The 25,346-nt window shown below is 41.1% G+C and overlaps 1 protein-coding gene across 1 annotated transcript; it reads left to right on the top strand.

Moving 5' to 3' along the window:
• The first annotated feature begins 23,090 nt into the window (after window positions 1–23,090).
• On the top strand, window positions 23,091–24,889 carry LOC141106719 (uncharacterized). The gene is made up of 2 exons (XM_073597654.1): window positions 23,091–23,707; window positions 24,044–24,889. The coding sequence occupies exons 1-2, from the start codon at window positions 23,528–23,530 to the stop codon at window positions 24,887–24,889; spliced, it is 1,026 nt and encodes a 341-aa protein (XP_073453755.1). The 5' UTR covers window positions 23,091–23,527.
• Window positions 24,890–25,346: the final 457 nt, after the last annotated feature.

Raw genomic sequence — 25,346 nt, 5'->3', positions numbered from 1 at the left:
AAGTCACTTCAAATTCCTTTCTTCCCCATTCTGATGCTCGGTTTAAACTTCAGCAAGTCGTCTTCACCGCGTCTAGATGCCTAAATGCATTGAGTTGCTGCCGTGTGATTGGCTGATAAGCAGTTTCTGTTACCAAGCCATTTTGTTGTGCGTGATTTTTTTTCTTTTTTGGGGGGGGGGGGGGCAGCATTTCATTCTTGGTACCAGGCAGCACAATGTCTTGGGCCGGCACTGAGGGCGGCACACACAAAACATTGTTGAAAGTCGTTTGTTTGTCACTTAAGCCAGACAAAAAAATCAGGAGACGGGTTGATGCATTTCATACGAGTCCTTCGTGTTTATTCATAACAATGACAAAGGCCAGAAATCTGATATGTGAAAAGGATCCAACAAGGAGAACTCCCAGAATCAGCTGATTGTCAGAGTCATCACACTGGGGCCGTACATAATGAACACTAATCTTTAAAATCAATAAATATATTTACATCAAAAGATAAAGAAAAAGGCGGAAAATGATTAAGAAAAAAAACGAGAAAAAAGAGAAAAGCAAAAAAAATAAATAAATAAATATATATAATAATATATATGTATGTGTATATGTGTGTGTATGTGTATATATATATATATATATATATATATATATATATATATATATATATATATATATATTGTATACATTTTTTTTTATTTTATTTTCATTTAAAAAAATATATAAAAAATATATAATATCTATATATTATAACCAAGTATTTTAAATCTTGTACTTCTCATTCATTTTTTTTTCTCAATGTAGTAATTTCCTAATTTATTTAAATTTTATTTTTCAGGTGATGCAGAAAAAAAAAAATCGTACAGCTTTGTAGCCTGGATGTTCGACGATCTAAGGAATTTATCATTTATTAAATAATTATTTATGCCTGTTTTGTACGCCTGTGGGTTGCAACCTCACGTTGTACGTTATGCTTTTTTTCTTTGTTGATTTGCTTTGTTTGTTTATTGTTTGTGCTATTGTATAATACAAAAAATTTTTTTTTTGTTTTTTTTTTTTTTATTTATTTATTTGATATGGCCTTTATGTAAATAATCCTGTTAAATTGTATTGTTGTTTTCCTATGTTGTATTTTAATGATATTATTGCATTTCATTTAGCCTTTAAGTTTTATGTAAATCTTGTTAAATTTTATTAAATAAAAATGTTAACTTTATTACCACAATCTGTGTTTTTTTTTTTTATCTTATTTTTTTTAATTATTAAATAATTTTATTATTAAATTGTATAGGCACGCATGGGAAAAAAAAGGCCGCACCTGGAGTATGCTGTCCAGTTCTGGGCACCGGTCCTCAGGAAGGATGTACTGGAAATGGAGCGAGTACAAAGAAGGGTAACAAAGCTAATAAAGGGTCTGGAGGATCTTAGTTATGAGGAAAGGTTGTGAGCTCTGAACTTATTCTCTCTGGAGAAGAGACGCTTGAGAGGGGATATGATTTCAATTTACAAATACTGTACTGGTGACCCCACAATAGGGAGAAAACTTTTCCGCGGAAGGGAGTTTAACAAGACTCGTGGTCACTCATTAAAATTAGAAGAAAAGAAGTTTAACCTTAAACTACATAGAGGGTTCCTTACTGTAAAAGCGGCAAGGACGTGGAATTCCCTTCCACAGGCGGTGGTCTCAGCGGGGAACATCGATAATTTCATGAAACTATTAGATAAGCACCTGAATGACCGCAACATACAGGGATATACAATGTAATACTGGCATATAATCACACACATAGGTTGGACTTGATGGACTTGTGTCTTTTTTTTCAACCTCACCTACTATGTAACTATGTATGTAAGACTGACCAAGTAGTAATGCATGACTTATATGTTCTTTTGTAAAGTGCATTTAAAGGGTTACTAAACCCTTTTATTTTTAAAACATAGGGTCACACTTGTCTCCTCTGTGCAGTTGGTTTTTGCACAGAGTGGCCCCCGATCCTCCTCTTCTGGGGTCCCTCAGCGGCGCTGGTGGCTCCTCCTCTTTTCGAGTTCCCCCGTCGGAGAAGCGCTCTCCTTTGGGACACCCCGCGCGGGCGCGCTCCCGCGTCCTGTTGCTGCGTCTATTGACATGCACGGAGGAGAGCGCTTCTCTGACGGGGGAACTCGAGAAGAGGAGGAGGAGCCACCGGCACCGCTGAGGGACCCCAGAAGAGGAGGATCGGGAGCCACTCTGTGCAAAAACCAACTGCACAGTGGACTCGGCCCGGCATCATTGGATTTGATTGACAGCAGCGGGAGCCGATGGCTGCGCTGCTATCAATCTATCAAATCAGGACAAACAGGATCCAATCAGGACACGACACACCAGCCGTAGCTGGCGTTCTCGTTCCCGGGGGCCAGAAAGACCGGGCTCAGGTAAGTTACATAGATGGCAACTCACCTCCTCATAGAAGGTTAGTAGATTGGTTTGGCAAGAACGATTCTTCATGAATCCATGCTGATTACTGCTAATCATACCGTTCTCATTACTAAAATCTGGTATATAGTCCCTTATCATCCCCTCCAAGAGTTTACATACTATTGATGTTAGGCTAACTGGTCTGTAATTCCCAGGGATGTATTTTGGGCCCTTTTTAAATATTGGTGGTACATTGGCTTTTCTCCAATCAGCTGGTACCATTCCAGTCAGTAGACTGTCAGTAAAAATGGGGGGGGGGCATTAAAGTGAAAAAACACAAGGGTTTACAACCCGTTTTAAAGGGGTTGTGCGATATAATGTGCTAGTAAGTACCGCATACTAGCACATTATGAAAGACACCTTAAAACGAAGCCCTCCAGTGGCTCGCTGTAACCACTGCAGAGGCTTCCATCTTCACCTGGTCTTCCTTTTAGGTTCGGGGACTCCGGCCCTCTGACTGGCTGAGCTGCAATGAAGTCAATCCCCCCCCCCCTCCGCGCATGCCCACGAGAGTCTCACTGGGGCACACAGTTCTGAAGGAACGGCACGGGTATACTGTTCCTTCAGAGCGCGTGCGCCAGTGACTTGACCGCCTGCTGCTCGCCAGAATATCTCCTAAACGGTGCACGTTTAGGAGATATTCATTTCACCTACAGGTAATCCCTATTATAAACTTACCTGTAGGGAAAAATAAAAACAGAGTTTACTACCACTTTAAGACAGTTGCAGCATTTGCATTTTCCTAAGCAGATATTAAAATTAAACACGTATTTCAAAAAGAGCGCGTGCCGAGGAAAGAGCATGAAGATGCCTGCAAGATAAAGAGGAAGTGATAAAAAAAAAGGCATTTCATCTGCCATTACTAACATGTGCAGTGCCTTGAAAAAGTATTCATACCCCCTTGAAATTGTCCACATTTTGTCATGTTACAACCAAAAACGTAAATGTATTTTGTTGGGATTTTATGTGACAGACCAACACAAAGTGGCTCATAATTGTGAAGTGGAAGGAAAATTAAAAATGGTTTTCAAAATTTTTTTACAAAAAAAATGTGATACGTGTGTGTGTGTGTGTGTGTTTGTGGGGGGGGGGGACATTTGTATTCAGCCCCCTTTACTCTGATACCCCTAACTAAAATCTAGTGGAACAAGTTGACTTCAGAAGTCACCTAATTAGTAGAGTCCACCTGTGTGTCATTTAATCTCAGTATAAATACAGCTGTTCTGTGAAGCCTTCAGAGGTTTGTTAGAGAACCTTAGTGAACAAACACAATAATGAAGGCCAAGGAACACACCAGACAGGTCAGGGATAAAGTTGTGGAGAAGTGTAAAGCAGGGTTAGGTTATAAAAAAAAAAAAATCTCCCAAGCTTTGAACATCTCACGGAGCTCTGTTCAATCCATCATCTGAAAATGGAAAGAGTATGGCACAACTGCAAACCTACCAAGACATGGCCGTCCACCTAAACTGACCGGCCGGGCAAGGAGAACATTCATCAGAGAAGAGCCAAGAGGTCCATGGTAACTCTGGAGGAGCTGCAGAGATCCACAGCTCAGGTGGGAGAATCTATCCACAGGACAACTATTAGTCGTGTTCTCCACAAATCTGACCTTTATGGAAGAGTGACAAGAAGAATGGCAACTCACCTGTACAAGTGAATGTGAGAGATGACATCACTGAGGGAGCTAGTGAGGAGGTGGAATCCTTATGGGTAGAGCTCCAAAGGGATGAAGTTAAGGGGAAAATAATACTGGGAGTATGCTATAGGCCCCCTAACCTGAGGGAGGAAGTGGAGACGGATCTCCTATCACAATTTGGATTAGCAGCAAAGATGGGAAGTGTTATCATAATAGGGGATTTTAATTATCCAGACATAGACTGGGCAGAGGGAACCGCGCATTCATTTAAGGCTCGCCAGTTCCTTAATGTCTTGCAAGACAATTTTATGGGTCAGATGGTAGACGCACCAACTAGAAATAAAACATTAGTGGATCTACTGATTACCAACAATACAGACCTGATCACAGATGTGGAAATACGGGGCAATTTAGGTAACAGCGATCACAGGTCAATTAGTTTCAGTATAAATCACACAAATAGGAAACATGAAGGGAACACAAAGACACTGAATTTCAAAAGAGCCAACTTTCCTAAACTACAAACCTTGCTAAAAGGCATTATCAACCTTTTGTGTTAGACTTGATTAGGAATTTGATGAATAAGGGATTTGAATATATATACATACAATATAGAGATTGATTGAATGTTTATCTGTTTCTGTCCTATCTGCTTTAGTCTTGTTGAGGGGAAATAAGTGGTCACGTATTCCCCGTATAGATCCGTCTGTGGCCATCTTGGATGGGCAGACCTAGTGACTAGCCCGCGTTTTGGGAAGACGCGCTCAGGGCGACCTGGCGGCAGTCGAGCATTACGGGTGTTCTCTCTTGTGTGTTCTTGTTTGATTCTTCTGGTTAATTGTCATTTGATATAGGGGTATGGTCCCATACTAATATCCGGGTGCAGATAAAGGAAATTTGTCGATTGGATCTTAGATCCAGACAGCCTTGTAAACTGCAGAAAATCCCTTGGGGACACATAAATAATATGACCGTCCTCTGAAGTTTAGTTCAGCAAGTATTGACTGAACAAAACATAACAAACCAAATGCAACCTGACTCTCCACTGTTTGTTGTTCCCCCATGGTCACCTGGGTCACCCGCAGATGCAACCGATTCTCCTATGGCTGCAGCTAAAACCCCTCTCAAAATGACTCTTGCTGTCCAGAGGAGTCCACAAGGGACCCCCTTTACAGCAACTGTTACAAAATTTTTCGGGGACCTGGTGAACCAATTGATATCCCCCTCAGCTGGGGAACAAACAGAATGTGGAGAGGAAAAATTTCCACTAATTGAAGTTCCCAAACCTAGGGCAGGACAAAATGTAGGAGGTATAGTAGTCCCCAACACTATGATGGTCTATCGCCCCTGGACCCCTGAGGATGTTACAAAAACTACTGAAGGGGTACCACATCCCAAGGTTAACATAGCTTAAATCAGGGATGGTATCATGGGAATGATTGCTAACTATCATCTTATTGGGAGGGAAATAGAGCAGGTCACCAGACAGATCCTGGGTCCCAACTGGCATCATGTAGTGGGAGATTGGAGTGGATTAAACAATCAGGGAGTTGTGTTGCCTCATGATGATGCAGCACTAGAAAACAGGAGGAATGCTCTTATAGCAAGGATAGAGAATAGATGGATACGTCGAGCCGACTGGTCCATTATAAATCAGTGTGTGCAGGGAGAAGAGGAAACAGTGGACAATTTCATTGTTAGGATGAGGGAGATTTTCAATAATCACTCAGGAATAGAAGTCCCAGTAAATCAAGCAAACGATAGCCCATATGAGCAACAGCTAAAGGATGCAATCTTGAAGGGGCTGTTTGCCCCTATATCAAGTTTGTTATCAAACACATGATCAACCATAGGATCTGCAGACTACAGGGGCTGATAGAGTATGCGAGGCATGCTAAGCGGCACTTCCAATCAAAAAAGAGAGTAAAGAAAGGGAAAGTGTTTATGAAGATGAAGGTAATGATGTGTATGTCATTGAGAAGGAGAACAGAAGGATAGGAAACACCTGAACAAGGCCCCGCATTTAGGACTATGAAAAAAAAAAAAGAGAGAGGGGAGTGTTTCCTGTGAGGTAAAAGAGGTCACTTGGCAAAAGAATGTAGGTCAAGCAGAGAGGAAGATGCATGAAGATGTTGGTATGTCTGCAGAGAGAGAGATACAGAAGAAAATGATGAGAAAGAATCTGAAATTTTGGATGTGTGCACTGTTGAAACTTGTTTGCATGCTAAAGTCAAGTCAGAAATAATCTTGGTTGTGAAGGGTAGATGGCTAACATTTCTCTGTGATACTGGGGCTTGCAGGACCCAAATACACCCGCTGGATATGAAAAGAAAAAGGTGTAGTATATGTAAAATCTGCAAAATGGGTTGATGCACCAGGAGGTCATGTCTGAAGGCCTTACTGTGGAAGATCCACAGACAGGTAAATAGGCTCAGTGTAAAATTGTCATTATGACTAAATGTCCTGTTAATTTGTTGTGTAGAGACATGTTGCACGCTCTTGATATTTCTGTCATACCAGTGGAGGGAGGTCTCAGAGCCCATCGGCTGTGTGAAAAACAAATCACAGCCGTGGATAATGAGCCCTGATACTGGTATAGCCTGGAATTTGCAAACTGAGGGATTAAATATACCCAAAACCCTGGCAGAAATAATTGACAAAGAGTCTGTGAGGAAAAGGTATAAGGTCCAGACAAACCTCTATTGCACCATGTACTACAGAAAGACCTCTGGGCCTGATAAGTCCTATGAGAAACAGTTAATGAGTCTCACTAACACTGAAGTTCTATTAAAATGTCTGTACTGTGATAAGGAAGGAAATAGCGTGGCTACTTGTCTTCTACCATAGCCTATTCTGCAAATATACAGGCAGGATACTGTACCTCATGTTTCGGTTACCCAGAACCCCAAGGTATCATGGCATGAGCTAGGAGAATTTATCACGAACTGGGTCCAACTGGCAGATGAGAAACTAAAATCCAGAGGGATTCAGAGGTATAGGAGGCATAAGGGAGAGAAAGATGGGTGGAGACTCGTGCAGGATTTACAGGCAGTCAATGGGGCCGTATTACCGAGGGCCCCGGTGGTCCCAGACATGCATGTCCTCCTGAACGAGCTCTACCCAGAGAACGAGGTATTTTCTGTTATTGATAACAGTAATCCTTCTTTTCCATTCCCTTACACAAAGACAGTCAGTTCTGGGTTGCATTTATGTACACGAAAAAAAAAGAGGTACACATACACTAGGTTATCCCAGGGATATTGTGAAAGTCCAACTATATTCTCACAAAGAATGTCCAATAATTTGTCTCGGTTTGTACCTCCCAGTGTGAGTTAAATTCTCTTGTATGTGGATGACATTCTGGTAGTAATGTATGTAAAATTACCATGGTTCTGATGCATTTCCTCGCAGACCAAGGTTAAAAGGTCAGCAAAGACTAATTACAACTGTGGAAAGAAAAGGTGAAATGCCTGGGTTACATTTTATCTCAAGAAGGTAGACTTTTGCATGAGATCCGAAAAGAGGCCATCCTTCAAGTCCCCAAATCACATACCAAAAAAATAAATGATGTCATTTCTTGGCATGGCAAATGTCTGTAGAGCATGGATAGCAAATTATGCTATGGAGGTGGAGCCTCTTTCTGATCTCATCTATGGTTCACTAATGGCTGCAAAAGATTCCATTCAGTGGAATGTGCAAGCAGAGGATGCATTTACGAAGGTAAAGCACCTCATTGTGGGTTATGCTTAGCCTTCCTAATTAAAGTAAAACCTTTTATCAAACTGTAGATTATAAGGAAGGATCTCACGGATGTTCCCTTTCTAGATGCTGACATTACCTTTTGTGTTGATGGGTCTTGTAAAAAGGACGATAAAGGGGTACATCAAACGGCATACGCTATAGTAATACATGACCAGGTCATTGAAGACAGACCCCTTCCCAGTTCCTACTCTACACAACAAGCTGAAATTATTGCCCTATCTAGGGCCTGTAGTCTAGGGGAAGGGAAGAAAATAAATATTTATGCAGACAGCCAATACGCTTTTTCTACTATACACATATTTGCCCAGCAATGGAAAAATAGGGGTATGATTACGTCCACAGGTAAACTAATCTCACATAGAGATCTTATTCTGGCCCTTCTAGAAAATGTACAGAAACCAACATAAGTGGCTATTTGTAAATGTACAGCACACAGAAAGGGAACAGATCCAATTGCTCTAGGGAATGCACTAACAGACAAGACCGCAAGGGAAGCTACTACAGGACCGCAAAAAACACACATATACTATACAGGTCCCCAAGAGAATGGTGAGGTACGGAAAGCTATTGATAAAACATGGTTATCAGAAATGCAGAAAACATCACCGGCAGGTGAAAAACAAAAGTGGTTATCTAAAGGGGCAACACTGGTCAATGGTATATACACAAGTACAGAAGGTAAACCCATCTTACCTACATCACTATTTAGATATGCTGCGTTATTGAGCCATGGGCAAGCCCATATCTCAAAAGGAGGGATGGTGCAGGTGATCAATAAGGTGTTCACAACATATGGGTTTACGAATGACTCTAGAGATTTATGCCTCACATGTCCGCTTTGTAACAGATACCATGCTCAAGGTGCCCTAAGACCCTTAAGAGGTCATTTCCCACAACCCTCTTATCCCTTTCACACGATATGCATGGATTTTATGATTATTGTTGTTTATAAAGTGGGCGGAAGCTTTTCCTATGGCACACCCAAATGGGCAGTCAGTAGCCAAAGTACTTATTAAAGAGGTGATTCCACTTCATGGGATTCCCTCTGTGATTTACAGTGACAATGGCTCCCATTTTGTAAACCGAACAATACAACAAATTGGTAAATGGTACAATATTGACCTAAAAAAACCACTGTGTCTACCACCCACAATCTGTGGGCACAGTGGAGAGACACAATGGTACTTTAAAGAATAAACTAAGAAAATTGTTGAAGGAAACAGGGAAAAATAAATGGGTTTAGTGTTTGCCAATGGCATTGTTGAGTATAAGAATTACCCCTACTGCTAAAGGACTAACACCGTATGAAATGTTGTATGGTAAACCTTATTATATTCAATAACTAGCCACCGTTCCTCTCCCTAAAGAGGAAATAGACTTGACTTGTATAATAAGAATGTTCTCATAAAATATAACTGGGTCAGAATGTGTAGATGAGAAAAGAGCTATCCTAAGACTATGATGCAAAGTATACCCCCATCAGTACAAGCATTACCAGGAAATTTTACTTGTTTTTCTAAAAATAGTAATGGTACAAATGTTGGCACCCTGTCCCCTGAATACTGTGCAATTACAACCCTTACTACAGACATTAAGTATGAACTAAAATGGTTTCAGGAACAGAAACAGCAATTGGCTGATGTTTGGTGTTTGTGTGGAGATAAGAGACTAAGGCCCAGACTGCCACCTAGATGGGAGGGTAGTTGTGCCCTTACCCGATTGCTGCTTCCCTTTTATATAGTTCCCATGAGTAATGAATCAATGAAACTACCAGGTAAATACTTTTTTTTTTTAAACGTATTAAGCGAGAAACACCACAAGGATCATTTGACAATCGAGTGTATATAGGTGTTCCACGAGGAGTTCCAGATGAAATTAAAGCGCAGAATCAAATAACAGCTGGACTCACCTCACTCTTCATATGGGTCCAGCCCAACAAGAACGTCGACTGGATAAACTACATCTACTACAACCAGCAGAGGTTTGTGAATTACACCAGAGATGCTATCAAAGGTATAGCAGCACAATTGGACGCCACCTCTTTGACAGCGTGGCAGAACCGTATAGCGTTGGATATGTTGCTGGCAGAAAGGGGCGGGGTATGCAAAATGTTCGGCACCTTCTGCTGCACTTTTATTCCAAACAATACGGCACCTGATGGAAGTATCACCAAAGCCTTACAAGGCCTACAAATGCTATCCGAAGAATTAGCTGAGAACTCTGGTGTAGAGAACCCCCTGACAGGACTTTTCGGAAAATGGTTTGGTAAATGGGGTGATCTTGCAAAAAGTTTGCTTATCTCTATTGTCATGGCAGCCGCAGTTCTTACATTGTGTGGATGTTGCTGCATTCCCTGTATTAGGGGAATTCTTCAAAGACTGATTGACACATCTTTAACAAAAACTATGCTCCTCCAGAGCGACACGGAACTATACTCGGAACTTGATGATGAATTTACAACTCTCGCTAAGGACTTATCTGTCTAAATGATAATACCTGGTAAAATGAAAAACCTGGAAATTTGAATTATTGACATTATTAGTATAAAAGGGGGGAGATGTTAGAGAAATTATACTTTAAATGTCAGTTATGAAAGACGCCATTTTGATTATCATGGCCTAGAAATAAGTTATAGTGATAATATGGAGTCAGCAATATATATATATATACTCAGCAATATAATATGCTTAGATGTGCAGTTTTGAATTTTTGTGTTGACCTGGGGAGTTTTCAAGTCAGTATCCTGTAAGCATTGTTATATGCAGATAACAGTCTGTAACAGACACTTCCACCTTTCCTGTTGTGTCCAGAATAAAGTTGAAAATACATGAGACTGGGCATTTTAAGACAGGAAAGGGGGGTGTCGGGGGCTTATAAAAAACATGTACCATAGTATTCTCTTCAGAAATGATGAAGGCTGCATGAACGTGTAATTCATTTCTCTTGCATATGCAATAAATATTACCTTGATGCCCGAGGACGGTCTGAGATGGTGAAATTATTTCCCTAACACCAATCTATTAACCTTCTATAAGGAGGTGAGTTGCCATCTAGATAAAGGAAGGCCCGTAGATGTGGTGTATCTGGATTTTGCAAAAGCATTTGACACAGTTCCCCATAAACGTTTACTGTACAAAATAAGGTCCGTTGGCATGGACCATAGGGTGAGTACATGGATTGAAAACTGGCTACAAGGGCGAGTTCAGAGGGTGGTGATAAATGGGGAGTACTCGGAATGGTCAGGGGTGGGTAGTGGGGTTCCCCAGGGTTCTGTGCTGGGACCAATCCTATTTAATTTGTTCATAAACGATCTGGAGGATGGGATAAACAGTTCAATCTCTGTATTTGCGGACAATACTAAGCTAAGCAGGGCAATAACTTCTCCGCAGGATGTGGAAACCTTGCAAAAAGACCTGAACAAATTAATGGGGTGGGCGACTACATGGCAAATGAGGTTCAATGTAGAAAAATGTAAAATAATGCATTTGGGTGGCAAAAATATGAATGCAATCTATACACATGGTAGGTTAATTGGATCCTGTCTAAATTGTCCCTAGTATGCATGAATGTGAGGTAGGGACCGTAGATTGTAAGCTCCTTGAGGGTAGGGACTGATGTGAATGTACAATGTATATGTAAAGCGCTGCGTAAAATTGACGGCGCTATATAAGTACCTGAAATAAATAAAATAAAAAAAATACATACACTGGGGGGAGAACCTCTGGGGGAATCTAGGATGGAAAAGGACCTGGGGGTCCTAGTAGATGATAGGCTCAGCAATGGCATGCAAGGCCAAGCTGCTGCTAATAAAGCAAACAGAATATTGGCATTAAAAGGGGGATCAACTCCAGAGATAAAACGATAATTCTCCCGCTCTACAAGACTCTGGTCCAGCCGCACCTGGAGAATGCTGTCCAGTTCTGGGCACCAGTCCTCAGGAAGGATGTACTGGAAATGGAGCGAGTACAAAGAAGGGCAACAAAGCTAATAAAGGATCTGGAGGATATTAGTTATGAGGAAAGGTTGCGAGCACTGAACTTATTCTCTCTGGAGAAGAGACGCTTGAGAGGGGATATGATTTCAATATACAAATACTGTACTGGTGACCCCACAATAGGGATAAAACTTTTTCGCAGAAGAGAGTTTAATAAGACTCGTGGCCACTCATTACAATTAGAAGAAAAGAGGTTTAACCTTAAACTACGTAGAGGGTTCTTTACTGTAAGAGCGGCAAGGATGTGGAATTCCCTTCCACAGGCGGTGGTCTCAGCGGGGAGCATTGAAAGCTTCAAGAAACTATTAGATAATCACCTGAATGACCGCAACATACAGGGATATGTAATGTAATACTGACATTTAATCACACACATAGGTTGGACTTGATGGACTTATGTCTTTTTTCAACCTCACCTACTATGTAACTATGTAACTAAGAAAGCAATGTCACCAAGTCTATATAAGGGTATGTAATGAAAATCAAAAAGTTTTATTGAAAATTTTTAATTAGCATGTTGATGATGAAGGGATGAAGCAGGAAGGATGCCCCTCCTGCTAGACTCTCCTTAGGAATATACACTATATTACCAAAAGTATTGGGACACCTGCCTTTACACGCACATGACCTTTAATGGCATCCAAGTCTTAGTCTGTAGGGTTCAATATTGAGTTGGCCCAGCCCTTTGCAGCTATAAAAGCTTCAACTCTTCTGGGAAGGCCGTCCACAAGGTTTAGGAGTGTGTCTATGGGAATGTTTGACCATTCTTCCTGAATTTGTGAGGTCAGACACTGATGTGGACGACAAAACCAGAGAAAATTCCCAGCTCAACTCGCCAACTAGTCTGCTTACCGACTGAATGAACCTGTCTAACAGTCTGCGTTAAAAATAGGGGTTTAGTTATTAGCACACATTTGCAAATGCAGGCATAAGCTGCAGGGCCCCTTCACGACACCCTGTATCACCTGCAGTCCTAACCCTTGCAAATTTATGAGCGTCTCCAACAGTGGAAGCACATGCATTCTAATGGATAAATAGAGGGCAGGTGGACGAGAAGGCCTGGCTCGCAGTCTCCGCTCTAATTCATCCCAAAGGTGTTCTATCGGGTTGAGGTCAGGACTCTGTGCAAGCCAGACAAGTACCTCCACCCCAAAATCACTAATCCATGTCTTTATGGACCTTGCTTTGTGCACTGGTGCGCAGTCATGATGGAACAGGAAGGGGCCATCCCCAAACTGTTCCCACAAAGTTGGGAGCATGAAATTGTCCAAAATGTCTTGGTATGCTGACATCCTAAGAGTTCCCTTCACTGGAACTAAGGGGCCAAGCCCAACCCCTGAAAAACAACCCCAACACCATAATCCCCCCTCCACCAAATGATTTGGATCAGTGTACAAAGCAAGATCCATTAGGACATAGATGAGCAAGTTTTGGGTGGAGGAACTTGACTGGCCTGCACAGAGGCCTGACTTCAACCTGACAGAACACCTTTAGGATGAATTAGAGCGGAGACTGTGAGCCAGGCCTTCTCATCCAACATCAGTGCCTGACCTCACAAATGCACTTCTGGAAGAATGGTCAAACATTCCCATAGACACCCTCCTAAACCTAGTGGGTAACCTTCCCAGAAGAGTTGAAGCTGTTATAGCTGCAAAGGGCGGAGCCAACTCAATATTGAACCTTACGGACTAAGACTGGGATGTCATTAAAGTTCATGTGCGTGTAAAGACAGCTGTCCCAATACTTTTGACAATATTGTGTGTATATATATATATATATATATACACACACACACACACGGGTGGAAAGTATTTTGGGGGGGACCTCCATGTCCTGTTATTGGTGTCTTGGTATGCTGACATCTTCACTGGAACTAAGGGGCCAAGCCCAACCCCTAAAAAAACAACCCCCCCACCATAATCCCCCCTAACCAATCCTTACACTTGGCACAATGCAGTCAGGTAATTACCGTTCTCCTGGCAACCACCAAACACAGACCCATCCATTGGATTGGCAGACAGAGAAGTGTGACACCAGAGGACACGCCTCCTCCGCTCTGAGTCCGGTGGCGGCGTGCATTGCACTCGGTGATGGAAGATCGGACGCTGGAAGTTGTTATAGCTCCAAAGGGCGGAGCCAACCCAATATTGAACCCTATGGACTGAGACTGGGAGGCCGTTGAAGTTCATGTGCGTGTGTAAAGGCAGGCGTCCCAATACTTTTGGTAATATAGTGTATGTAGGTTGGCATGAAAGCATTCCTCTGGAAAAAACCACAATGACAATTATATGTATGAATGAAAGAGGTAATAGCAAATCAAAGTAGCACTACAATGTCAGAAGTAACAAAAGGTAAATAAAGGGGGGGGTCACACTAATTTCTGGGTCTAGCATTGTCAGGGGAATGGGGCTGGACACCCAATTATGTCATAGTTCATCCAAGAGATGAGGTTTCTTCCTAAGTCCAATAATAAGCTTATACAAAGGCGGACTATCATTTATCAGTTGAGGCCAGGTGGTCAGAGTAGGACGAGTAGTTCCTTTCCAAGACAGAAGTACAGTCTTCTTGGCAATGAAGTACATACAGTGCCTTGCAAAAGTATTCACCCCCCTTTGCATTTTTCCTGTTTTGTTGCCTCACAACCTGGAATTAACATGGATTGTTTGAGGATTTGCATCATTTCATTTACAGAACATGCCCACAACTTGGAAGATTTAAAAAAAAAATTTTATTGTGAAGCAAACAACAAATAGGACAAAATAGCAGAAAAAGTCAATGTGCAAAACTATTCACCCCCCTAAAGTCAATACTTTGTAGAGCCACCTATCACAGCTCCAAGTCGCTTTGGATAAGTCTCTATGAACTTGCCACATCTTACCACTGGGATTTTTACCCATTCCTCCTACAAAACTGCTCCAGCTCCTTCAAGTTGGATGGTTTTGCGCTTGTGAACAGCAATCTTTAAGTCTGACCACAGATTTTCTATTGGATTGAGGTCTGGGCTTTGACTAGGCCATTCCAACACATTTACATGTTTCCCCTTAAACCACTCAAGTGTTGCTTTAGCAGTGTGTTTGGGGTCATTGTCCTGCTGGAAGGTGAACCTCCGTCCTAGCCTCAAATCACACAAAGAGTGCTACAGGTTTTGTTCAAGAATATCCTTGTATTTAGCACCATCTATCTTTCCCTCGACCCTGACCAGTTTCCCAGTCCCGACTGCTGAAAAACATCTCCCCAGCATGATGCTGCCACCACGTTTCACAGTGGGCATGGTATTCTTTGGGTGATGTGATGTGTTGGGTTTGCCCCAGACATAGCGTTTTCTCTGATGGCCAAAAAGTTCAGTTTTAGTCTCATCAGACCAGAGCACCTTCCTCCATACATTTTGGGAGTCTCCCACATGCCTTTTCCCAAACTCAAAACGTGCCATTTAGTTTTTTGCTGAAAGTAATGTCTTTCTTCTGGCCACTCTGCCATAAAGCCCAACTCTATGGAGCGTACGGCTTATTGTGGTCCTATGTACAGATACTCCAGTCTCTGCTGTGGAACTCTGCAGCTCCTCCAGGGTTACCTTAGGTCTCTGTGCTGCCTCTCTGATTAATGCCCTCCTTGCCCGGTCCGTGAGTTTTGGTGTGCGGCCGTCTCTTGGCAGGTTGGCTGTTGTGCCATGTTCTTTCCATTTGGTTATGATAGATTTGATGGTGCTCCTAGGGATCATCTAAGATTTGGATATTTTTTTATAACCTAACCCTGACTTGTACTTCTCAACAACATTGTCCCTTACTTGTTTGGAGAGTTCCTTGGTCTTCATGGCAGTGTTTGGTTAGTGGTGCCTCTTGTTTAGGTGTTGCAGCCTCTGGGGCCTTTCAGAAAAGTGTGTCTATGTAATGACAGATCATGTGACACTTAGATTGCACACAGGTGGACATCATTTCACTAATTATGTGACTTCTGAAGGTAATTGGTTGCACCAGAGCTTTTTATTGGCTCCATAACAAAGGGGGTGAATACATACGCACATGACAATTATCCGTTTTTTATTTCTGAAAAATAGTTTTATGTATATATTTTTCTAATTTTACTTCACCAACTTAGACTATTGTGTTCTGATCCATCACATATAATTCATATTAAAAAAAACATTGAGCTAAAAGCTGTAATGTAAAAAAATAGGTAAAAAGCCAAGGGGGTGAATACTTTTGCAAGGCACAGAGAATCCTCCATAGAGATCTATGGGGACATGCTGGGACTTGTAGTTCATACAGAGAATCCTCCATAGAGGTCTATGGGGACATGCTGGGACTTGTAGTTCATACAAAGAATCCTCCATAGAGGTCTATGGGGACATGCTGGGACTTGTAGTTCATACAAAGAATCCTCCGTAGAGGTCTATGGGGACATGCTGGGACTTGTAGTTCATACAGAGAATCCTCCATAGAGATCTATGGGGACATGCTGGGACATGTAGTTCATACACAGAGGATCCACCATAGAAGTCTATGGGGACATGCTGGGACATGTAGTTCATACACAGAGAATCCTCCATAGAGCTTTATGGGGGACATGCTGGGACATGTAGTTCATACAGAGAATCCTCCATAGAGGTCTATGGGGAAATGCTGGGACATGTAGTTCATACAGAGAATCCTCCATAGAGGTCTATGGGGACATGCTGGGACTTGTAGTTCATACAGACAATCCTCCGTAGAGGTCTATGGGGACATGCTGGGACTTGTAGTTCATACAGAGAATCCTCCATAGAGGTCTATGGGGACATGTTGGGACTTGTAGTTCATACAAAGAATCCTCCATAGAGGTCTATGGGGACATGCTGGGAGTTACTATACTATACTGTACATGGACAGAATTTGCACTAAGCCAACATTTCTGTATTAAAAATCCTTTCTTTTTTTTTTTATTGATCATTATCATGAAAATTAAAAGAAAGAAATGCTTGAAATATAACACAGTCTGTGTGTAAGACATTTATATAAAATATATGAGTTTCACTTTTTGAATTGAATTACTGAAATAAATTAACTTTTTGAGGATATTCTAGATTTTTGACAGGCACCTGTAATCAATAAAGTGTATTTTTGGTCAAAACCCTATTTTTTTTTGTTTTTGTATCGATAAAGTTGAATTAAAAAAAAAAAATAATTGAAAAGTGTAAAAAATATATATTTAAATGAAATAAAATAAAAATAAATTGTTTCTCAGATGTGCACAATTATTAAATCTTGACTTTTTTGGGTATCTATTTACTCATCTTAACCTCATGTCTTATATTTAAAAAAAAAAAAAGTAGGTATTATATGGTGTTTGTGTGCACTAAAATGCATTTGTGTCTTTACTGTTAAAAAAAAAATGCATTTGTGTATTTTTTTTCCCTGAAAATTTGCATTTAATAAACAGCTGCACGAATATCGTGTGACGTAAAATATGGCAACAACCAACATTTAATTCTCCAGGGTCGCTCCTTTCAGAAAATATATCATGTTTGGCTATTATAAGCCATTTTTCTAGCTAAAAAACATCTTTATTGTAACAAGTGTGTGAGAAATGTCAAAACTGTCTCTGGCAGCGAAGGGTTAACAGGTTTACAAATTTGAATTTTTTGTGTTAGAAAAAAAAAAAAATCTCATGTGACATGACCGTGTATACATATGTCAGTTTTTCAGTTAGAAAAAAATAAATAAAAAATGATTAAATCTTGTCTTTTTGGGTATCTATTTACTCATCTCAACCTCATATTTTATATTTTATAAAAATTATAATAATAATTATTATCATAAGACATTTTTCTAGCTAAAAAACATGTTTATTTTAATGTGTGTGAGAAGTGTCAAAAATGTCTCTGGGCAGCGAAGGGTAAACTTGTCAGGTGGAAAAAAAAAGAGGCCATGTGACATGCCCATATATGGGCATGTCACATGCCCATTTAATGTGTGTGAGAAGTGTCAAAATTGTCTCTGGGCAGCGAAGGGTTAACTTGTCAGGTGGAAAAAAAAAGAGGCCATGTGACATGCCCATATATGGTCATTGATGATGTCATTGATGATGTCACATTCCTGACATAAGGAGCTCTGGTGGCAGTTGGGCTCACTCACAGAATTTCTCTTGTAGGGAAAGGACGTGAGATCTGTTGCTCTGAGACACGTTGCTTATTATTTTATAATTGGCTCGTTTTCATAGTGACAGAAGTGCGATTAAGTCAGCGGATCTTCTGTTTATCATCAAAGGAGATCCAAATATGCAATCAAAAATGGTTGCAACCTTACCATCAGAAAACCAGCCCCCCGCACAGCCCAAAGCCCCTCGTAGGGGGGTGTGTAAGGGTATCAGGCGGGGGTTCAGGGCAGTTCTTAACACCATCTGCCCCTGTATTCATCTAAAATCCCGACAGAGACACCCAGAAGGTATGTAGGATTTCATTCAATTATAATGCTTTCAGAAAATATTTCATATTTGGCTATTATAAGCCATTTAAATAGCTAAAAAACATGTTTATTGTAACAAGTGTGTGAGAAATGTCAAAACTGTCTCTGGCAGTGAAAGGTTAACAGATTTACAAATTTAAATATTTTGTCAGTTAGAAAAAAAAAAAGTCATGTGACATGGCCATCTACATATTTGAATTGTTTGTCAGTTAGAAAGAAAAAAAAAATATTAATATCTTGACTTTTTGGGTATCTACTCATCTCAACCTCATGTTTTAAAAAAAAAAACTAGGTATTATGTGGTGTTTGTGTGCACTAAAATGCATTTAAGTGTATTTTTTCCCTGAAAATTTGCATTTCATAAACAGCTGCGCGAATATCGTGTGACATAAAATAGGGCAACAACCACCATTTAATTCTCCAGGGTCGCTGCTTTCAGAAAATATATCATGTTTGGCTATTAGAAGCCATTTTTCTAGCTAAAAAACATCTTTATTGTAACAAGTGTGTGAGAAATGTCAAAACTGTCCCTGGCAGCGAAGGGTTAACAGGTTTACAAATTTGAATTTTTTGTCAGTTAGAAAAAAAAAAAAAAGCTCATGTGACATGACCGTGTATACATATGTCAGTTTTTCAGTTAGAAAAAAATAAATAAAAAATTATTAAATCTTGTCTTTTTGGGTATCTATTTACTGATCTCAACCTCATATTTTATATTTTATAAAAATTATAATAATAATTATTATCATAAGACATTTTTCTAGCTAAAAAACATGTTTATTTTAATGTGTGTGAGAAATGTCAAAACTGTCCCTGGGCAGCGAAGGGTTAACTTGTCAGGTGGAAAAAAAAAAGAGGCCATGTGACATGCCCATATATGGTCATTGATGATGTCATTGATGATGTCACGATCCTGATATCAGGAGCTCTGGCGGCAGTTGGGCTCACTCACAGAATTTCTCTTGTAGGGAAAGGACGTGAGATCTGTTGCTCTGAGACACGTTGCTTATTATTTTATAATTGGCTCGTTTTCATAGTGACAGAAGTGCGATTAAGTCAGCGGATCTTCTGTTTATCATCAAAGGAGATCCAAATATGCAATCAAAAATGGTTGCAACCTTACCATCAGAAAACCAGCCCCCCGCACAGCCCAAAGCCCCTCGTAGGGGGGTGTGTAAGGGTATCAGGCGGGGGTTCAGGGCAGTTCTTAACACCATCTGCCCCTGTATTCATCTAAAATCCCGACAGAGACACCCAGAAGGTATTTAGGATTTCATTCAAGAAACTGGATATACATACACATACATATATATATATATATATATATATATATATATATATATATATATATATATATATATACATATACACACATATATATATATATATTATATATATATAATCAAATCTAATCTCAGCTCACTCCTTCAGATGGCAGTTGGCCGATCTGCTCAGATGGCAGTTGGCCAGCTGGAGACATGAATCAGGTGTGAGGGAGGAATGCCCCAATCTCATTGGCTGCCCAATATGAAGGAGAACACACAACAGACCCATCACAATTTTGAATTATAAATGTAAAAGCAAAGTGTATATATACATACATACATACATACATACACACACATACATATATATATATATATATATATATATATATATATATATATATATATATATATACATACATACATACATACATATATACATATATATATATATATATACATACATACATACATATATATATATATATATATACATACATACATATATATATATACACACATACATACACACATACACACACATATATATATATAAGCACATACAGTATATATATATATATGATATAGATATATCTATATGTCTGACTATGTGACTGTAGAGCATGAGAAAAGTTCAGATCGCACCCTTGCTGCATAACTAATGTAATAATATAGAGAATAAATACAGAATACTGGGATCATTATTATTTAGGATTTATCAGAATAATGAAAATGAATTGAGAGGAAGCATCATTACAGAACAAGAAAATATATTTTAATGTCCTCAGATTTGTATATTATAAAACAGAAAGAATTAAATGTTGTTTTTTTTTCTCTCTCCAGGAGAATATGATCCATCATCTCCCAGTGTCACCTCCCCCACCTTGGAGGGGGAGAACAACCCACTGGTTCCATCCGCCAGTGAGGATGAGGCAACACCGGTTATGACTGTGGAGGACCAACCAAGTGCAGTCTCCCCATCTACCATCGAGGGTGAGCAAACTGCACTGGTTCCATCCACCAGTCAGGATGAGGCAACACCGGCTTTGACTGTGGAGGACCAACCAAGTGCAGTCTCCCCATCTACCATCGAGGGTGAGCAAACTGCACTGGTTCCATCCACCAGTGAGGATGAGGATGAGGCAACCATAGTATCTCTGACTGTGGAAGGCCATCAATATCCAGTCATCCCATCCACAAAGGACAGTGAGGATACTCCATTGGCTACCACCACCAGTGAGAGTATAATTAAATTGGACACAGCAATGGAGGACCAGCAAAGTATCATCTCTTCAGAGATCGTGGAGGGTGAAAACCCACAGGCTCCATCCACCAGTGAGATGAAACTGGATACAGTTAATGAGAACCAGCAAAATTCACTCACTCCTTCTAATGATGAGGTTGAAAACAAATGTTGGGCAGCATTTGCCGACTTCATAAAGCAAAAAGAACCATCAAACTGCAAAATGAGTGAATCACCACCTCTGGTTCCTTCATTGCCTGTGCAGGGTCCACCTCCATCCATCCCCACCATGAACAAGAAGACATCTGAACTGGTCCCACCCAGTATCAGGAAACTATATGTCGAAACCTTCACCTTCCATAAGGTTCTTGGAGAGGGGAGCTTTGGGAAAGTGGTGTTGGCCACCCATCCAGCCACTGACCAAAAGCTGGCGGTGAAGTTCATCTCAAAGAGAAAACTACTGAGATCTGGACCCTCTCTTGCGCTCACAGAAAGATGTATTCTGGAAGAAGGCAGAGAGTGCCCATACATCACCCATATATATGGATCTTTCCAAACAAAGGTAAGTATTTTAATCTCCCAATTTCTTCTTCTCTTTCCTGTACTGCGCTCCACTATTGATCCAGACCCCCTACAATAGTTATGCAAATGGTGACTTTTTTGGGAGTCAAAACTTACACAAGGCTAAGCATCCCCCTGCAACATGAGATGACAATGTTCAGACCTGTCATCTAGTCCTTCAGCCACTAAGTACTAAATTGGAGGAGGCAGAAGAAAGCTTCACTTGTGTCCCACATCAGGCTCTTCTGAGGGCTCTGGCTGTAGATCAGGGTAATGCAGTAAAGGTGAGAGAAGAAGTCTCTAGAGTGCTTCCTACAAGGCTGGAGCTTTGTGACACAAACTGTACAGAGTAGAGGCTTTCCTTCAAGAAACCATATACTGAGAGGCTGCCATTACTGACTTTAGACATTACTAGTTTCCTGGCTGTCTCTGACCTTAAAACTTTGAGTCACTGAGTCAGAACACGTCTACAACTGGCTAGACAGGAGAAGTCAGGACTCCTGATTGACATACATCTTCCAGGATGGGAAGCCAAAATATAGAAGCCATTGGGCCACCATAATAACCAGACAAAACTAGTATTGTGGTAATGATCATCCAGCAATGGCGGTGTACTATTCTTCTCTGTCCGGTTTTCCAGAGTCCCCCCCAAGGAAGCATTTAGTTAAGATGCCACACTGCACTCTCTGCTGGTGTGCGGGTCTTCATATATTCCTTCACAAAGTGAAAACTTCAATGTCTATAACGTAACCTGTTTTTCTTATTTTCACAGAATCATCTGGCCTTTGTTATGGAGTATCTGAGCGAAGGAGATCTCGCCGAATTCATAAGATATTCAGCTCCATTTCCGCTGGACATCTTAAGGTAAGTTTGATGTCGGGGTCACTTTGGAGTCGGGGGAGGCTGACCACTGAGGACAGGCAGTGACCTAGCCAGGCCCCTCCAGCTGATCCCGTCCATCTATACCCCTATGTACTATAGGGAGAAGTTACTTTATCTTTACCATTAACTGATCTGTGATGATTTTTGATGCTAATCCATGTATTTCTTTCTCCATCAGAAACCTAACAGCGGAAATTATTTGCTGCCTGCAATTCCTGCACGCCAGAGAGATCGTTCACAGAGATCTGAAGCCGGAAAACATCCTCTTAGACGAAGATGGCCACGCCAGAGTTGCGGATTTTGGATTGTCAGCGAAGGGAGTCACCGAGTCTAAGAGAACTAACGGAATTGTAGGGACACCAATCTACATGGCCCCAGAAGTAAGTATGAACCCGATATCAGACTTAATTATAACATTTATCAAGATATACCAATTATTATGATTGGATATAGAGAAGAGATAAAGGGGTGCTCCACTTCCACTAAATGGAGAATGTTTCCACTGGTGCCCCCGGTTGCTTTTAGTGGGTTTCCAGGCCAGAACAATATCCCCAACAAAAGCTGGGAAGTTCTGAGTCATGGAGCAGTGTTGGGGCTTCTTTGAGGGGACATTGAGGCTGAGTGTAGATGGATTCATCTGCCTGGCCCGTTTCACACATATGAATGGGGTAAAACCTCCAGTAACTGCTCACCCACTGTTTCCGTTCTCCTCTTTAACATGGGGAGCGCTTGTGAACATTGAGCTATTGGTGTCAGTATACCTTCATCCACCTACTTTAAATGGGGCAATTAAAGGGCACCTCTAGGCAAAGCCCTAGACTGTTTAACCCCTTTCTATTCTATCCAACGTTTAAAAAAAAAAAAGGTTTTGACTATACTTGCCCTTTAAGCCCTACCTCCAATATTCGCAAGCTCCACTTCAGTTTGATGCCGTTTCATTGCAATTTTAGTCATGCATGAGCTTTATACATCACATATGTCACTATGTTATCATCTCTGTCCTCTGCCTGGTCTGACAATGTGCTCATCCCTTTTTCTCTTATGTTTCTTCAGGTCTTGCAAGAAATGGATTATTTCAGCATGGTTGACTATTTCTCCCTTGGAGTTATAGTATACGAGATGGCGTTTGGCAAACATCCCTTCATCACCAGTACTGACGACTGGGAACAAATAAAGATGAAAATGATTTATATGGAGCCCGATTTTGAGGAGGGTATGGACCCTGACCTCCATAACCTCTTAGTTAGGGTAAGTTACAGAGAGCCTCAGCTCCTCTATTGCTCAGATATTGTTATTGGTCATGCAGCATCTCTTTATATTTCATTCTCATATATTTCATTCTTCATTACAGCTTCTGTGGAAAGACCAAGAGGGCCGAAACCATCTAGTCAGTGACATCAGGAGCCATCCGTTCTTCAAGACTATCGACTGGGCAGAGTTAGAGGGAAGAAAGTCAGACGAGCCACCTGAATCTGAACCAGTAAGTATACAGATAATAGAGTCCAAACACATTGGAGGGGGAGGGGAGATTTTCAGCAGCAGGCTCTTCCCCATCTAAGACATTTGTTTTACCAGACTTTTCAGACCAGTGTATATGAATTTGTGATCACTATACAATCATACGGCCTGGTCTGAATGATTTCTGTTTAGTATTGGAGATGATTATTGTGTATGTCATCTGACCACTAGAGGGAGCTAGGGTGGAAGGAGCGTGCTTGGTGAAATCTGCTGCACCTCGGGGGTGGGGTTCACCATACTTTGTTACCATTCTCTGTATCAATTAGAAATAGTAATGAATGTCTTTTTCTCTTTCTAGATTTATGAGGAACCATCAAATAACAGCATGCCATTGAATGAATTTATCAAAACCCTGGACCGGGAGGCTCCAATATCACCATATGAGCAGGAGTATTTCACAGGCTTTTCATACATGAGCGACAGTTTGATGATGTCACCAATGGAGTTATTTTCACCTCCACCATCATCGCCAGAGAAGCCTAATTTCGCTGACTGTAGTGATGAGAGTGAGCTTCAGAGGGAGGAACCAATGGACTGGGATCCAATATTATCATTGAAGATCCAGAGACCAGTACCGACTCCAATGGAGAACCATTATAAAGATGCTCTTCAACAATTGGCAGAGCTAATGGTCGTTTATCAGCCACCACCAGCGGTCAGACAGGAGAATCTCTTCACACCCTGGCCAATGCATTACGAGGAGGCTCATAAGAACCCAAAAGAGCCTGAGGAGCCTAATAATATCTGTGACTTTGGCTACAAGAGAGTTAGTCAGATTCAGCAGCCACCTCAGGACTTCTTCCCAATGGCATACAACCAGGAGAATCTCTTTACACCGTGGCCGATGTACCATGAAGAAGCTCATAACAACCTCATAGAGCCAGAGGAGCAGAATAATATCTATGACTTTGGCTGCAAGAGAGTTAGTCAGATTCAGGAGCCACCACAGGACTTCTTCCCAACGGCATACAGCCAGGAGAATCTCTTTACACCATGGCCGATGTACCATGAAGAGGCTCATAACAACGTCATAGAGCCAGAGGCGCAGCAACACCTATGCGACATATTTCTACCACCAGAGAGACAGGACAGTGGACTTACACCCTGGCCCTGTATTATGAGGAGGCTCATGACAACATCATAGAGCCAAATGTTCAGTTTTTCCCAATTGCCTAAGTCTAGTTCACACCCCTTCAGGCTGGGCGCACATGAGCCAGTTTTTATCAGTGTGCTTTTCTTATATTTGTGTGCTTTTCTTATATTTGTGTGGTTTTCTTATATTTGTGTGCTTTTCTTATATTCATGTGCGTTTCTTATATTCGCCTGCTTTGGTGGTGACACAGGCTGCTGCATTTGGTGTAAGCTGCAGCATTTGGTGGTGACATAAGCTGCTGCATTTGGTGGTGACATAAGTTGCAGCATTTGATGGTGAGATAGGCTGCAGCATTTGGTGGTGACATAAGCTGCAGCATTTGGTGGTGACATAAGCTGCTGCACTTGGTGGTGACATAAGTTGCAGCATTTGATGGTGAGATAGGCTGCAGCATTTGGTGGTGACATAAGCTGCAGCATTTGGTGGTGACATAAGTTGCAGCATTTGG

Source organism: Aquarana catesbeiana, linkage group LG08 (assembly GCF_042186555.1).
Source record: "Aquarana catesbeiana isolate 2022-GZ linkage group LG08, ASM4218655v1, whole genome shotgun sequence".
NCBI lineage: Eukaryota > Metazoa > Chordata > Amphibia > Anura > Ranidae > Aquarana > Aquarana catesbeiana.
Note: the sequence above shows the minus strand (reverse complement) of the source record. Positions and strands in the feature narration are given on the sequence as shown.

Coding starts and splice junctions, on each gene's coding strand:
- LOC141106719 (XM_073597654.1), top strand. CDS start 23,528: ATGCAGCATCTCTTTATATTTCATTCTCATATATTTCATTCTTCATTA. Junction 23,708..24,043: donor AGCCACCTGAATCTGAACCA/GTAAGTATACAG, acceptor TTCTCTTTCTAG/ATTTATGAGGAACCATCAAA.